The 17,454-nt window shown below is 40.2% G+C and overlaps 1 protein-coding gene across 3 annotated transcripts in view; it reads right to left on the bottom strand.

The window, feature by feature from the left end:
* The window catches only part of ECHDC1 (ethylmalonyl-CoA decarboxylase 1), a 41,197-nt gene extending 26,083 nt beyond the window's left edge, over positions 1-15,114 (bottom strand). Inside the window, exons 1-3 of one of the 3 annotated variants that reach the window (XM_021547120.3) lie at positions 14,901-15,114; positions 6,851-7,072; positions 1,562-1,704 (exon numbers count right to left, since the gene is read on the bottom strand). In XM_021547120.3, the coding sequence (XP_021402795.1) occupies positions 1,562-1,704; positions 6,851-7,072; positions 14,901-14,997 (462 nt within the window). In that variant the 5' untranslated portion in view covers positions 14,998-15,114. Of the gene's footprint in view, positions 1-1,561; positions 1,705-6,850; positions 7,073-7,820; positions 8,104-14,259; positions 14,306-14,900 lie in introns of those variants that run through there. The other 2 variants (XM_021547122.3, XM_077782230.1) reach the window with 2 other exon arrangements.
* Positions 15,115-17,454: the final 2,340 nt, after the last annotated feature.

The following is a 17,454-nucleotide window of genomic DNA, read 5'->3' as shown; positions in this document are numbered from 1 at the left end:
AGAAGCTATTATAAAGAAACTCTCAGTAAAAGATAAATACCTTGAACTCTCCAAAGGAAATAGAAAAGCAGCTATGTTTAACTATTCTTGGAGCATTTCTAGTGACTCTTTGTCTTTCATTTCAATACTAGCAAGAGATCTAGATTATGTGCAGAGAATTCTCAACAAAGTTATAACATGCATACTTTTCATTCTGTCCAGTATATCTGTTATCAAACCTAGTCCTTGCAAGAGCCCTCTCCGCCACTGCAGTGGCTCCAAGTAATTTGTATAAGCATACAGAGAGAATACGAAATGGATGGAAGCAGAATCACTGAGATTTACTGAATGCAGGACTCTGAAGGAAAGCCTAGACTGCAAATAAGAAAATAACTGACCTTGCTTGGCTTCAGCTCCTTTCTTGTTGGTATAATGCTCAAAGAAATTAAAAATTGCAGATCAAAATAAAAAAAATCCTCAGTTTAGGAAAAAATCACATCTAAATCTATATTTTTTAAATTACCAGTTCTTAGAAAATATCCAGATGAAAACATCCTCCAAATCCATTTATATCTATAGAACATGGTATTCTATATTAAGAAAAGCATCTCCCTTGCAATGTTCCCGAAAGGAAACAAAATATCCAATACCCTTTGAAAACAGAACTGTCCTTTTTATTTTATGAGGCCAGAAATAAAATCTAAGACTTTGTGGGGTTTATCATATTTAGTTTCATTAACAGAAAAAAAAAAAAAAAATCATCACTAAAGACAAATATCAGAATAACCAGTTTTTCTCTTGATATTCATACTGGAAGGGCCAATTAAATGTTTCATTTATGTGGTTAAATCCTGAAATTTGCAGTGGCCACAAATTAGCACCAAGATTGGCACGTGCCACAACTGCAAACCAGGTCTCAGAGCAGCACAGGAAGACCCTCTATCCCGGCAGCTGGCAAAACCCTATTTCACACATTGCCAAGTCCACATATTAATCCACGGAAAGAACTGTAGCACATGTGAAAGTTGTCCAAATGGGTAGCATGAGCAAAAAATTGCTATCAAACCCCAACCTCTTCAACTTCACAGATACACACAAGACTCACATGACTCAAGTACAGCACAAGAATTGCATCTGTTCTTCAATTTCATGCAGGTCCAAGCAGTTTTATAAAACAGAAACCTTTCTGTAATAGCAACCATTCTACTTAGATTTCTTTTTTTACTTTAGAATATGATAAATTATTACTTTTATCTGTTTCTAAAGGTCAAACTACAGAAGCACAGTTTATCTGATGTGCAAATTCACCATATACTGCTGAGAAACTGAAATGACATTTTTAAAAGAAAAGGCTAAAATGAACATATAGTGTAGGAATTTTAGAGATATGAATCAACTTACAATAACATTTAAACCACAGCTTGAAGGGGCTGACAGCTTTTTTTTTTTTTTTTGACCATTAAAGCTCCATTCTGTGACTTGTATATAAAATCGCAGTAGAAGTGTAGTGCAACACCTCTGTCTAAAAAGAATCTCAAAAAAATAATTTTTTGCCAAAACCTTAATGTGTATTAATACTTGCCTGGGAATTTGATATTTCTTTGACAACATTCAAATCAGATCCTGAGCAAAAAGTGTTTCCAGCACCATGGATGATAAGACCTTTGCCATCCTTCCAGTTTTCCAGTTCAGTTACCTTCTCTTGGAGTTCTACCATCATAGTACCTGCCACAAGAGGGGAGAAACAAAATTCTTAACAGAAAATTATTATCACCATCATGTTTTTCATTACATTTTCCATCAGCAAAACCAAGTTGCAGTTAATAAATGATGGGCTTAAAATCACAAGGGAAAGTATCATCTTAAATCCTGCACACAATCACTGACATACATTTATTCTCCAAAGATGCACTTCCCAAAATTCTGAAGGATATTTGTTTTATACTCAAGAAAGACCCAAAACAAAACAAACACACAAACAAAAAACCTCTGCCTGATTTATTTCTGCTTGTAATTGCATACATTCAGGACAGATCTGTTTATATGTATCCATCCAGATCTGTCCAACTAGTCATTTTGAAGTTACTGACATTCCTACCTGCCCAAACAATTAGCAGAGAATAGAAAAGAATTGCGTCCAGGGTGGGCTGTGGGCACAACCAGTCAACATTAACAAAGGTTTCTTTCTAAAAAGACTCTCTATAAAGCACCTCATCATACAGTAGTAGGTTTTTATTTCTTCTTTAAACATCCAATACATCATAATTATCATGGCAGAATGCCAGTGCCCCCATGAAAATGCAACCTCCCAAATGAATGCTGTGAGATGCAGCCAGGAACAGAGCAGAGCAGGCCCAAGCTTAATAACAATTGAAAAACTTTATTAAACTACTACTACTATAAAAAGAAAGAAAAACACACACTAAATCCAAAATTAAAACCTTCCAAAACATTCTTCCTCCCCCCCAGTTCAAACAAACCACAGTGAGACACAACTTGGATCCCCAATCAGGTTCCCACCCTTCAGATAATCAATACTCAGTCCATCGAGGGAGAAAGGAGTCTCTCCTGTGCCATAGACCCCCCCAAGAAACAAAGCTGCCATCTCTTGTGTTTCCATGTCACACATGGCACCACCTGGAGAAAATCTGCCAGTGTCAAACCATGACAATAATACATCATAAATATCATATTTGCTTAATTGCCCCTCCTGACTCTACAAACTCCTTTCTAGAGCTCATCCTAGACAGCATTATCTTCCACAGCAATGGAATGTACTTGCATTAATTTAAAGCTCTTCCTTTCTGAATGCCTATGACTGTCCAGTTATATACTTAAGAGAAAACATTTACAGAAACTAATTTCAGAAAGCAATGTACATACAGGCTGATGACACTCTCAGCTCTACCCTTCTTTGACAAGAATTTAGATGAACACGCCTACATTCTTCAGATAGAAATGTGCTTTCGATTAATACTCTCAAGGACTCTCTCCTCTGCCAACAGTGCTGCTTTTTTAACTCTACACCTGCATGCACAAGACTCATCCTCTTCTCAAATCTCCCATTAGCAGCTCGCCCATAGGACATTTATGTTTTCTTTCTTATGCTTTTTTCTTACAGTTCATTATGAAATAAGCTTCTCAGTCCCACATCAAGAGTGAACATCCAGTCAAGTATTTACCCCTTAGGCTTGGTCTCAGCCACTGAAATAACACAGTTTGACAATGTTTCTGAGGTAGCCAATAATTAAGTGGATGTTACATATTATATACCAAAATAGCACTGAGTTGGGTTTTTTTTTTTTACTCACTGTCAAGTCCATACTATGATCCTCTAAAAATCTCAGCAGTTTTGCTAGTTGCTTTCCCTCATGTATTTATAATTTGGTCATGCTTTTTGTATGTGGCACATTACATTTGTTTTTACTGAATTTCACCCTGTTGACCCTCTTTGCAGTAGGTAATCAAGATCACTGAATGTCTCTCCTCTACTCCAAAAAATAATATTGCAAGCTCTCCTAATATGAGATCATCTCACCATTTCAGCACCTCACCTTCTGTTTCATCATCCAAGCCAAAAATGAAAATACTGAGCAGAACTAGGCCTAGGTGAGATTTTTGTGGGTCTTCACTTGAAATGCTTTTCCAGCCTGATGGCATACTCAAGAATTTTTCTGCAAATGCTCCTGTTCAAACAGGTGTGCATTAACCCTGACAATTTCACATACTGCATATTTTCCTTCTTAAGTCTTCTTAACAGAAAGGTATTTGGGTTGGCATCCAAGCTTTGCTAGAGTCAAATACAGCAGAACCACTGTTTGTGCTTCTTTTAATACGCAAAGCAGTGAGGTATTGAAGAGTCTTTCCACAGAGTATTCCAAGAAAAAAATCGAGGTAACTGAAAAAATGCAGGATCCATATGAGCCTGTTATGTGCAATAGCAGCAGACAAGAGACACTGGCCAGAGCCTGTTCTACCCTCCTGCAAGAGGCTCTTTTCCATTCCTGACAACACTGAATTATTATTTTACCAACATAGCTATTTCCTGATGTTTCATATAATGAAGAAGGTACAACACTAAAGCAAATCCTCATTCTGCCAATCTTAGTCTTTCAGTATTTGATACCACTAAGTTCATGTTCTTTACAATAAAAACTATCATAATTATTTTCTAATTCCTACAAGCTAGCTTTCTTTTTTAAACTACATTCAAGTTTAGTTCAGTGAGAAGTTGGGTTGCTGAAATTGGTTCTACCAGGCTTAAACTGACATTATTAGCATTTATTTCCAGAGACATAATGTCAAACAGGTGGCTATCAGATTCCAATTAAGAAGAGGAAAAAGGCATAACAATGTCCATATCGCCCATTAGCAATTAGCTAACAATTTTGTTCTGTTTTTGATTTCAGGAGTTGCTCAAGCTTAGGATAAACACAATTCCTTTGAGATAAAAAACTACTGTGTAAAGTAAATGCCTGGAAAATAGAATTTCCCTCAACAGTTTAATAATGTTTTGCAGCTTTCTAGAGGGAGCATGCATGGATATATAAATTCACATCAGACACTGTTCAGAAGCTCTTAGACACAGAATCAACAGAATTTGATGGGGAGGCAGCTGTATCTACAGGCTCTGGCTGATGAAGTCAACCAGGTTCTGCTGAGGCAATTCAGGGGTAGCACACCCCATCCTGCCCCTTGAAGAGCATTATTTGATACACAGTTGAAGGCAAAGGATTAAGTTGTAGTTTTTCAACAGCTGCATTTTACAAATAATAATATTAAAAATGAAATTAAGATCAGTATAAATTAAGATGCCATATCATTCACTGCAGCAGCAAAGGGACTAGTCTGATTTTGCTTCTACTCTCCCTCACATGAAAACAAAAGTCTCTAGCAGAGGTGTACAGCACAAAACAGCAGTATCCCTTGAACTGACAGTAACATTTTCCAGAACAATTTTTTGTGGCTATTGCCTAGCAAAATGGAGTAAAGCTCTCTATAGGCCTATACACACTGCTTTAAAATAGAACTGCCTGATCCCATGGCTCATTTGTTATATGCTAATGAGGATCCACAACAAAGACAGAGCTATTAATTTCCTCAGTGGTTTTTGTAGCTCTTCTTTGCTACTAGAGCATCTAATAGACATCCACTAATAAGTTATTCTCACAGCAGTCCTGTAAGGAGAGAAGAAATTATTTTACAGACAACTAATCGAGCCAGAGAGAAAATGTCTGCTAATTTTGGGTGCTCAACTCCAGATGTGGGATATGATTTCAGCTCATTAACATTACACAGAACATTGTATAGGCAAAGAACAGCTATCAGTTGCCTAAATGGCAGCTGCACCTGCTCAGCATGACTACAAATCACTTCTGAGCCTGTCCTGCCAAGCACATAGAAAAGAGAGAACATATTTGCCCATGAAAGTTTTCTATGAAAGTTTGGTTTAAGCAATTTGACTTTTATCACTCCTGACCTTCAGAGAGCAGAAAAACCCAGTCTGCTCTATCCTTTTGCTGTTACAGCTCATTTCTCTTGTCCCTTTCAACTTCCACAACAAATAAGCTAAAAGTACACAGTCTACAGGGTATACATTGCACAGTTTTGTTTTGAATCAAAAATAGAAACAAATCTGTAAAAAAGGAGAAACAACCATATAATTATGATTGTCTAACAGCATGTATGCTGACAGGGAGGAATGCAGAAGGTTAATCCCTATGCTAACATCTTTTTAGCTACAACTTCTTAAGTTAGGTAATGATTTTATACATGAGTTTTTTAAGTGAAACAAAAGAGAATGCAGAAACATCTATGTGCATTACCACCAATTCTCCTGCTCTCTTAGGTTCCTTTCAGCTAGCAATTACTAGTGGAAAGACTAGATTGACATTCTGCATGTAAAGGGCACACTTTGCTAGTATGTTGCAAATTGTTTCCTCACAGCAAAGGAACAGTGAGAACTGGGCAGGAAGACAGAACAGCAACAAAGAAATTAGCAAAATTACAGAAATGCATCCACATCAAAATATCAACAGATAAAAACACTCTTACAGTAAAGGCTTATGCACAGCTCCAGCTCAAGCACATTCACACCCTGTATGTGTGCCACTCATATCTGAAGAGAGTGGCATAAATTGGAATAATCTAGATAATTAAGAAGAAACAGCAAATATACTCAACTTGGAGAACAAAACCCTCTCATAATACAAGATTAATAAAATAGAGCACTTGGTTTTGATAGCTAAGTATTCTCCAGTGTAAAAGCATATTAAATAGATCACTGACCTGCAGCAGCTGAGAATACCCAGCTCATCTGATCTTTAATTAACCAGTCACTGATATTTAAGACATAAGGCAAATGAAGAACAAATGGAAGCCAGTTTGGGTAAGTGGAAAAGACCAAACTACAGAAGTTTAATGTACAGGGAAAGCTTTAGGTAAAGAGTCAAGCAGAAAACTCAGTCTTTCTTTCTACATCACCTATAAAAGGAAGGTGGCATCTTCTCATGCCCACAAAAATGCCTACCATATTTCCAGAGCAATGATGGCAAAATGAGAGGAGATGCCAGAAAGAGCCCAGTGGCAGAACTGTGCTAACACTTAAACAACATGGGGAGAAGCACCTTCTGGAAGACAATCCTTGTGTCATTGAGAATTTCTTATATTCTTCTCACATTTGTAGCAAAGTTACTACACAAAACACTGGACACATTTGATGCACATCTGAATAAAACTTACACATTTATTCTTTTAACTAAGGTGTGGCAAAGCAAAGTGTTTCACTTTCTTTAAAAGGCAAATGTCAAAACGGGTAACTAAACATAAGACAGATCAAAACCAACCAGCAATCCCATCAACTAATTAATACCTGAAAAGGCATTCATTAGCTTTGGGTTATTCAAAGTAAGTATTGCAATGCCATTGTCTTCTTTGGAAAGGTTGATGGATCCACCAGAAAACTGCTGAAGTTTCTTCTTTATGACTTCTTCCTCATAGCCATGAGCACCATTATACAGTGACAACCTCCTTTGTTGCAGTATCCTTTTCATTGTAATCTGAAGAAAGTTCTTCCACAGAGCAAGGGCCATTTCTGGAAATACATAGAATGAGGGGAAAAAATAAAATTAGGAAATTTCCTTTGGAAACCACTTCAGTCCTCTGAGAAAGGGAGAAGTATTACAGCAGAAACTAATATAAAGGTGATACAATCATAACAGTTGACAGAAATCACTGCAAACTACATTTGCAAAATTCTTGGTTTGAATCTACCTCCACGAAGTTAACAGAGGAGTTTTATGGAGTGATTTTAGTAGTTAAGCCAGGTAATAGCACCTTTTAAAATATTTCCTTGTAAATTTTACCAAAAAAGTTATTGTGTGCAGAAAACAAAAGAGGCTCAAAAACTATAGACTAAAAACTAAGACTCTTATGTATTCCACTAGGCCAATTTACTTTGTATTACTCTTCCAAACCCTCTCTTCACCCTTCCCTCTAAAAACATACCTATAATGGAGGAAAAATCCTATCAGGTCCCACAACTTTAAAGATCTGGATGTCCTGCATTTCTGTAGCAACTATTACAGCAAAACATTCCTCAGAGAATTAAGAACTGAAGATCATTCTTACATTGAAATCTGTTCCCTGTCACCTAATTCCATTAACACAGTTGTCACACTCCATCTTAAAACTAATTGGTCTGCCTAGCCTTTGATTGCTATGTGCTTTTCCCAGTCATCTCAGTAGCACTTTGAGTTAATCTCATTTGGGCCCAGGATCTGTGCAGTGCTCCAAAGCATGAGAAGTGTGCAACAATATTACACATTGAGCGCCATACTTGCCTTTTATACAGGTAATAATACTTGTAAAGTATTTCTGTGCACCAGTATACTCATGGCTTATTCCTCTGCTATTTTCACTCTACCGTGTATGACTGTAGATCAGGAAACAAGAAGAAAGTGATTACCATACATTAATCTTGATCTGCATCTCTGCCTTAATTTATTTACTCTGGAAATGGGTCTACTAGAGAAAGCAGTTTACAAGTGACTTGAAAGAAACTGAGTAAAACCTGAACTGAAAACAGCTGATCTGGAAATAAAGTAATCTCAGAAATCAATCAGAATGAGAATCAAAAGAACCCCCCACAGGACATGTGAAAAAAGCCTCTTGTTATTTTGCAATTTGACAGAGTAGTCCTACCTTTGCCCCAGCCTACCTTTTAATGGCTTGGCCATTAAAGACATTCAGAAGACACTGCAGATGCTCATTTTTTTTTGTAGATGCTCATTTTTTTTTCTGAATCATAATGAAGACATGGTAGATGCTAATTTTTTTGTAGATGCTAATTTTTTTTTTTTTTTCTGAATCTTAATTGGCAGAAACAAGATACTTTCAAAATTGGCAAGCAGCTGTGGGCAAGTTTTTCTAAGATGAACTCAGAACACAAACACATTCACTGAGACAGAATTTGGTGACAGCTATATTGTATGTTCTGTTCAGGGTATCTTACAGACTGAACATTTTTGAAAAGCTTTATTATTTACACATGACCAATGCACATTAAAAACCACACACAATTAGCTCCTAATGAAACAAGTGAACAACCCTGTCAGGTAAACACTTATCTTGCCACTGGCTGTACCATTCTACACTAAATTTGAAAATGCTTCTGTTGGTGCAGGTATAGTCCTCCTCATTCAAAGGCAGGAAGAGTTTGCAGAGCAACCACACTATGGTATGTGAAGCTACATGCAGCAATGCCAGTCAACTGTGAAGAGCCATCTATGCCAGTAGATTGATACATGTCCTGCCAAACTGCACCTACCAATACAAAAGGATCTCACAAGCTCAACAAGAAGAAACTAGTAAGGCCTACACAAATCTATGCATTATAAAACCATCTGCACAAGAAAACGTAAAGGGATGAGTTTTTATTATCTGTTGAGAAACATGTCTTTAATCCATCATGATGAACTTTTCCAAAGTGTAAACAAATAAAACTAATTACAAAATTTAATCAAGTTTAAAATCTAATTGAATACAAGATTACTTAATAAAAAACATTGACTGCTGCTGCACCCAAACACTCTCCATCGATGCACATTCTAATAGTCTTCAGCTACCACTTTTCAGAGCTTTTAAAATTTTATTTGAAGAGTGAAAATGGGTTTCTAAAGCTCATTTCTCCTAATTGATTCTTTTTATATTCAGTCTCTCAAGAGAGAGACAGCCTTCCCTTTTCTCTAAAACCTCAGTAGTCATTCCTCAGCATATATTAAAACAATAAAACTTTCCATCCAGCTGCTAGCTTTTGCTCAGGAGAGAACATGAAATACATGGACAGTGTAGCCTTTCCTTGTAAAGTGTACCTTGAACAACCAGCTCCCAATTTTTAATGAATACAGTGTCCCCAGTTCTCATACTAAAACAGACTAGCTGGAATTCTCTAGGAAGCCCCAGTGACTGGCTTGAAAGCAAAGAGGAGGGGGGAAAAAAGGCTGTTCTGCTAACTTAACCACTTGCTGACTTAAACTTTTTTCATTACTTTTATACACTACTGAATTTCTCATGACAAGAAATATACTGAGCAAAACAGACTTAAGATATGGAAATTTTATTCCAATGAAAAAAGAGTCTGTCATTTTCAACTGCGTGGCTATGTGCATTAACAGCTCTTTAATATTATCACTATGGTAATAAAGAACAGCAGCAAGTGCAGGATTAGAAAACAAATTGGACACCGCTGCCTGCTGATCCTGACTCATGATTAATGACTCATGCAAGGTATAATCTTTGAATTATTTTCTTTATAACAATCTCCTCCAGTGACTCTCCAGTCAGTGCCCAATACTCTTTACAATAAAAATAAGATTATTTTAACAGTTCAGTCTGACTGAGCTGACCACTCAAGAAAAGCAGGATAGGAAGAGCTAGAGCTCTCTCAGTCTAAAGGGATTTCTGCTGATATCTGACAAACAACCTCCAGAATTTCAATCAGTACAGAGCGCTCACAATTCATTGCATGACTGAGATTGATTATTTCTGTATTTTGCATGAAAGCAGTGAAAGAAAGATGTTGCAGTAATACTTACAATGTTGTAAGACCAGCCAAGAGATATATATTAACACTAAAATTTTTGGATTTTCAGTTTAGCATAATCACATCTATTTATACATACTTACAGAAATGGAGTCTTAGTCTAATTTTAAATAGGCAACATGCTATACCCATTAGCCTCTGTAGCAAATGTAGTTTATGCACAGTTCCTAAAATGAAAAAAACCCAACCTGACAGTATAGGAATAACAGCAGTCAATTAGCATCTTTCACATGTTTTAAGTGCTACAGCTTTATATACCACTGTGACAACCAAGAGAGAAGCCAACAGTGTGGACATCAATAGTTGCTCATTCCACAGTTATTGTACCTCTTACATAAAACAACAGTTTAAATCCCATTTGACACTCAAGTGATTTTGCAACACCCTTGCCTGTGGGGTAGCAGACTGTGGGTTAATATAAACATGTGTGTGTGCCAGCACTTCTGTACAAAGGACTGACACACATTATGCAAGAGCAGCACATGTATCGACATGCAGGCACTCACAATTTATGTATTTTTGTACACGCAGATTATCAGAGGCCTTCTGACAGCCTCTGGCAACTGTCTAGGTAAAATTCAGACCTTACAATGTTAATAAAACATAGTAATAATAGAGATAACACCAACATCAATACTCCCTGAGTAGATTCTTTGGGAAATTATTAAGTCTTGAACAAGGGTATTTGCCCTTGCCATTGTCACTACTCTGTTGCAACCAAAATGTCTCGTAACACATGATGTATCAAACAGCAACCTCCAGACCTCCAGCAATGCTGCCAGTTGCAATTGTCACTGAACATTAAGATACCTGGCCAAAGTAAGAGGTAAGGGTTGTGGGTAGCAACTTTCTAGAAGAAAGGGTAGAAGAACTAAGACAAACCAGAGAACTGAATCTTAGGAGCCTGTACGCTCAAACAAGAAACACTGCACTACACAGCAAGTTAAATCAGCAAGTTAAAATACACAAGCAAGGAAAATTTCAGTTCAGAAATGGTGCCTGAATTATTGACACAAGTCGGGGAAAAAGAAAATGGATAAAATCGATGCAGGGATGTGTTTTCAATACATCAGAGAAATAAGCATGCCCTTTCATCTGGGGCAGGATGCGACAGGTGTGATGTGCAGATATAGATACTGGAAAAAAAAAAACCATCAAATGAATTTCTGGGTTTGGATGAAGGCATACTGAGATTAAGCATAACAAATAAAAGGATTCAACAGACAAAATCCATAAAATCAATCTCAGGGAGGAGAAAATATTCAAATTGAATAAATAAAAAACAACTAGAAAGGCACTTTTGTGGCATTACCAAAGATATCAAAGGCACTTGGTCAAGAAGAACAAGAAAACCTGATTTGATGAAGACCTTTGGCAGCTGCAATTTCAGCAAATCAAGCACAGACGTGCAAAGACAAGGGAAGAAGGTAAGAAAATGTAAACTGAGGATGATGATGAGATGACTCACAATTCAACCCTGCGTGAGTGGCTTACCAGTCACTTTAAAAGGCATTCACCTGTACTAGAGAGCAGTGACCATCACTGGCAGATGCTTCACCAGGTTCCTGTAGCAGCCAATCAATGGAAAGCAAGTGGTGGCCCAGTACTGAGGGCTGGCACAACAGACCCTATAGCATGAAAGCAGATAAAAAGGCAGAGTGGTGGAGAAACAAAGCATGAAAATAGCTCATTTGTAGGGAAAAAAAAAAAAAAAAAAAAAAAAAAGTAGGTTGAAAATTAGTGAAAATAACAACAACTGACAGTAACCACGGGCAGTGGGCTGGTGGGTTATTATATACAATAAAAAAAAGAAAATAAATTATGGTGTAGGACAAAGAGAAGAGATTCAAAGATTCAAAAACAAAAGGAGGCCAGCTTGGTCTCACAGTGAAGAGTCTAGACCCTGCCTTCAGACACAAGAAAGGTGTAGTAGGGAGGATTTACACACAGGAATCCTCTGTTGCCAGTTGCTTGTCACCACCTCTCACCTCAAGGTTACAGAGCCCTCTACCTACCTCATCCACTTAATCCATCCCCCTACTTTCCTTCCATGATGCGTGGGTTAGGTTAACTTAAACACCTTGTCCAACAGGTTCTCCTGCTCTAATAATTACCAGATGAAGAAAGCTGAGGACAGTCTCTTTTCCAGCTGGCTTTCTCAATGCTCAGAGCAAGCAGATCATAAGCATGCTAAGGGATCAACTGCAGAAAACCTACTAACAAAACATAATTTGCAAATACAGAAACTAAACAAAGCTGGAGAGCTGAGGAGATTCTACCTCCCCAACTAGTGGACTGATCCGTCATGCCCTTCTCCAAATGTCATGGCTCTCAAACTTGCTCAGCCCTGCTCAAATTTTTAGTACACTGTCTCTGGTACCTGCACTGTAGACAAATTAGATGAGATCAACGGTCCCTCCAGTTCAGCAAGTTACTTTAAAAGCCTTATGACTCCTCTAAAAACGGGTTTTAAAAGTAGCTGGTATTTTAAAGGACAATTCTTTAGCCTCTGTATTACTGCTGAGAGAACAAAAGATTTGGGCCTTCTACTTTCTAGATGCTAGCATTAAAAACAAAGTTTATCCATACAAAGCTGAAAGAACAAGAAGTGAGAACATGTCCAAATTAACTAACTGAAATGGCATCAAATAATGTACATAGGAAATAAAAATTAACTGGGGGAAGAAAAACCTTTTAACACTGTAAGTAAAAAAACCTTTGTCTTTAGCTTCAGTTTCAAGCAGGCTGACCATTTATACCTCATTTCTGCTTTTATCTCCTTTTTTTCTTGTTATTTTCATTGTTTCTGAGCACAGCAAGTTATGGCTTTCCAAATTATGTAGTTTTGTGTTTTTTAATGATCCCTGTAGGCTAGAGTTTAGATGTCAATTGTCCTTCTATCCCTAAACAATTACATTCTCTCTTAATCACATATTCTTTTGAAGAATAGTAAACAAATCACAAAGAAACATACTGAAGTCCACAGAAAAATAATTACATTTAATTATGCAAAACAAGTGACAAAGGAAGCATTTCCATAAATTCAGATGACACTACCTAAAAATATTTTATTTTGGTCCCATGGTGAGTTAAAGATTTTGAGTTTCACAGCAGAGGGCAAGAATCTGTTATTTTCTGCAAAAAGCACTTGGGCCCCCCTTTATTTTTTAATGCTTTGATCCTCAGAAGTTCTCTTCACACCTGTCATCAAAGAACTTTTATAACAATTGCAGAAAACTCTTTTAAGTTCACTGCCCACTAGGTGTGTTTTAGAGACCATTAAGAAGAGCAGATGCACAACTTCACAGGAATGGCAACAAGCACAACCAACCCACTATTTGTCTTTCAGTCACCAAGTCCTGAACCATAAACACATGAATTCAATTCTAGGTGTAACCACAAATACTGATGCTTCCCCAATGGTTGCCCTGAAAAGTGTAACTTTTGTCGTCAAGAAGTCTTCTGAATTCCACTTAATTAACTGTTCTTTACTATTCTCCCCTTACCACCACCCACAAGTGCTTCTGCCGATAGCAACACCAAAAAAACCATATACCGAGGTCTGAACCGGCCGCACAGCCACGATTCTCCTGCTACCCTGAAACAGCAGTGGGAACTAGCAGCACCACACCGGGACTGCCTGTCACCTGCTTCCTTGGCTCCACACACCGAATTCCGGGAAGCAACTGCAACCTCCCTGCACGGTGTCACCCTGGCAAGACTGTGAAGACTCAAGGGACCGAGGGGTGGAAGCTACGTCCCCAGCGGACATTTCTTGCTGCTGACCCGCGATGCCAAAATCCCGACCAGCGCGCTGTTGCACGTGGTCTGACCCAGGGAAGCTTTTCTGACACTTCCTTTTTTTTTTTTACCAAATTACTCATGTTAACTCAACCGTCAAGGCAGGGCTCAGTGCCGAGCAGGGCCGAAGTGGGCGGTGACCGGCTGGTCGCACGGCGAGACCCGAGGCGTCAGGGCTAAGCAGAAGCACCGCCGGCCTCTCCGGCACCGCCGAAGCCGCCTCGCCTCTGCCGCGGGCGCCGCGAGCCTGCCCCGCGCCGGGCGGCCGGGCCCGCGCCGCCTCGGCAGCCCGGTTCCAGCCCGGTTCCAGCCCGGTTCCAGCCCGGTTCCCCGGCAGAGGCCCCTTCCCCCGCGGCCGCGGGCGGGCGGACACTGACCTGGCCCGGCGCGGACCGGGCCGGGCCGGCGAGCAGCGGAGGCGGGCGGTGCCGCGGGGAAAGCGCCCCGCCGGGAACCGCGGCCGCGGCCTCCGGGCCGGGCCGCCGCCGCCCGCGCCCCGGGAGCCGCTGCGGGGTCGGGGCAGCCCCGCGCCGAGCCAGGGCATTAAAAGCCTGCCGAGCCCTCGGGAGCTGGGGGGTGACTCGGGGCCAGCAGGGAAGGGCTTCATACCGCATCCATAGAGGCGTGACCGCAAGCAGCAAATTCTGCCTGAATTTGAGCAGTTTTGAAGCAGACCATACTTGTCAGCTCCGAGGTTGCTAAATACTATATAAGCAGGTCGTCATTATTGTTGTTTTCTGCACCGATCGCTCCTATCCCTGAAAACCAATCCCTGTGTTTCTATCCAAGCCAGGGTAATTAAAGATTCTCCTTTCTCCGCTGGCTCAGGACGAGGTCTCTCCTCAGGTGGCTCAGGTGAGGATACGGATGCTGCCGGGAGCATCCAGCCTGGAGCTCCAGGCGGGGCACCACTTGCTGTGCCTGGGGCTGCGCGGCAGGCAGGAGAGATGGTAACTCCCTGTCCATGTCACCACAAGGAGAGACCTGGGCTCCCCACTTCCACATCCATCTATTTTACCTGTCAGCCTACGTGGGAGCTCTTTCCAGCTGTGCTGCTCCTGGCCGCTGTGTCTCTCCGGCTCCAGGTGCCGCTCACCTGCACCCAGCTCTGGCATCTGGTCCAAAGTGCTGAGCAAGCCGCAAACTGCCCTGGCATCAAACTGTAATTGTGTAAACTTGAGGCTGGCATAAAATGGCACTGTCACACACAGCCGTGCCCATCGGTTTCGCCAGCAGCCAGATCAAGGGAAATAAATGGTTTCAATGAAGATTACTTAGTGTTTTGCATATTCTAAACATTATGCAAATATGAGCTTATCTGTCCATGTCCCTGTTGAGACATATACATAAGATGACTCAATTTTAAGTATTTGTACCATGGCTGAAATATGTATCTGGAAATACATCTTCTCCATCTTTATTAAAGCTGTTTTTCAACCCAACTGTCAACACAAATGTTCCAAAATTGGCCTAGTTCATTAAAAAATATGATTGAATATGTAGGGAATTTCAATGAATTATTTATGTGGAGAAAACGAACGCTTTTCACACTGAACAGATAGTTTCAACTTTGTCTTGTTCAGAGAATCGAGAATATGAAATAGTCTAGTCCCAGGCAGTGCTATCTTTATACAATAGAAGATACATTTCCTTTTACAACACTCTCTGCAACAAGCAGGCTTGCCTCTTATTTTTCCTCTTGGGTTCACAAAAATTTTTTCCAGTAGGATTGAGCCCTGCACTTGTGTCTGGAAAACCTCAGTAAACATCTGTGTGAGCGCAGCAGCTCTCACCAGGTCCCGCTCCAAGGGCTTGTCCCCTTTCGGAGCGGAGCGATGCCCAGGCACGTCCCAGCTCGGTCGGAAGCAGAGGAAGGCGACGGCGGCTGGAAGCTCGTGGTTTTCCAGGTGACATATTGCCACCTAGCAGCGCTTCGTGGAAGTAGCACAAGCCGGACCGGCAGATCCATAAACCAGTTTGCATCATTTTTGGTTTTATTGCCTTGCGTCATATAGGACATGAGGAAAAGACTAGGACACACTCAGCGTGAAGAATGAGGACTGTAGGAAAATGAACAAGTGGATGGGATCATCTTTAAAAACAGACATTAAACAGACAGGCTGTAACTTTCAGCAGGATCATGACTAGCCCCCTGGATGTTTGACCATACAATAAGAGAGAAAAAGAAAGAGAAAAAAAAATGTAGAATCCTGCAAAGTCACTTATTCTTGCAAATAATTCCACTGACTTCAATAACACATTCTCCTTGCATTGCTGAAGCAGTACTGACCAAGGAGAGTCAGGTCACCACTTTAGTTATACAGAATGTGCCCATTCCCTGTTGATGACCCAGAAGCTGGCAACAATGTACTGCCTAAAAGAGCAGTGCTTCACTCTTGGTTTCAAGGCTGCCAGACTGAAATATTGAATTCCAATAGATACAGAACTCCTGGATGCTATTTTTATGAACTCCTTTCAGAACAATGGAACAGATAGATGACAGATCTGGGCTTAGATCTCAGGAATTATTGGATACTAACCAACACATTAACCCACAGTCAGTTCATAAAGGGTCCCTTGTCTGTAATTTTTCGGAGGCAAATATCATCAGCTCTGTGTGGAAGTGTGGTAGGCTAAAGGATGGTGTAACATATACTCCAAAGACCACATAAAAAGGTGGACACATGCGTTCTATTCCTAAATTTCTGAAATATTTCTAAAATTTCGTTTTATGGATCCAAAATAATGATATTCAGTTTCTCCTTACAGCCTCACTCTAGAGGCTTCCAACTCCCATTGGTGCCTGACAGCTGTGATTCATTGGAAGAGACAATTTATATCAGGTTAGCTAACAAGACTACCACCCCAGCTGTCTCTCCTGTCCTCACTGCACATACCTGAAATATTCCAGAGCTGCTGCAGCTTTCTAAATGCAGCCCCATATGCCAAGTTACATTTGGTTTGATTTTGTTAGGCAGGGGTTGGCTGGGAATAGGGCAGTCACCATTAGTACCTCAGTACTCGTATGTGAGCCCATCCTCCACTTCATGCACCAGAGTTGCCAGTGTGTTATTTCTCATCCTGGATGTGTCTGCAAAGGGCTCAGCTCTTCCCAGGTAGCTGTGCACCCATCCTATCACAATGAGTTGATTTTATCTTCTCTGTCCATGTTGTTTAAGAATCTCCTCCTGCAGAGCTGACTCTGAGCTCCAGCAAGGCATGGCTGGAAGATGAGGTAAAGGAACACCTGCCTCTGCAGCACAGCATGGGAAGTGTCACCCAGGCCCCCTTTTGCCAAAGCAAACCAGCTCATTTCTCTGGGGAAGGTGCTCTGATGAGGAGCTGTGGTGTATTCTTGAAGTTGAGGGAAAAGAGCCCTGCCCCCCTTGCCAAATGCTGTTTCTCTAGACATAGCATAATGAAATATTCATCAGGCCAGAAAGTGGGAGAGAGGTTCAGCATGGCCACAGCTTGCTGCTTGCTCACATTCTCAGTGACCCAGCAAATACTGGGTATTTAAACATTAATAGCTACTTGAGTTAGTGTATAAGTCTATGCCCTTGGAAGTCTTT

The sequence above is a fragment of the Lonchura striata genome, chromosome 3 (assembly GCF_046129695.1).
Source record: "Lonchura striata isolate bLonStr1 chromosome 3, bLonStr1.mat, whole genome shotgun sequence".
Lineage (NCBI taxonomy): Eukaryota > Metazoa > Chordata > Aves > Passeriformes > Estrildidae > Lonchura > Lonchura striata.
The sequence above is the reverse complement of the archived record's forward strand: the minus strand, read 5'-3'. Positions and strand labels throughout refer to the sequence as shown.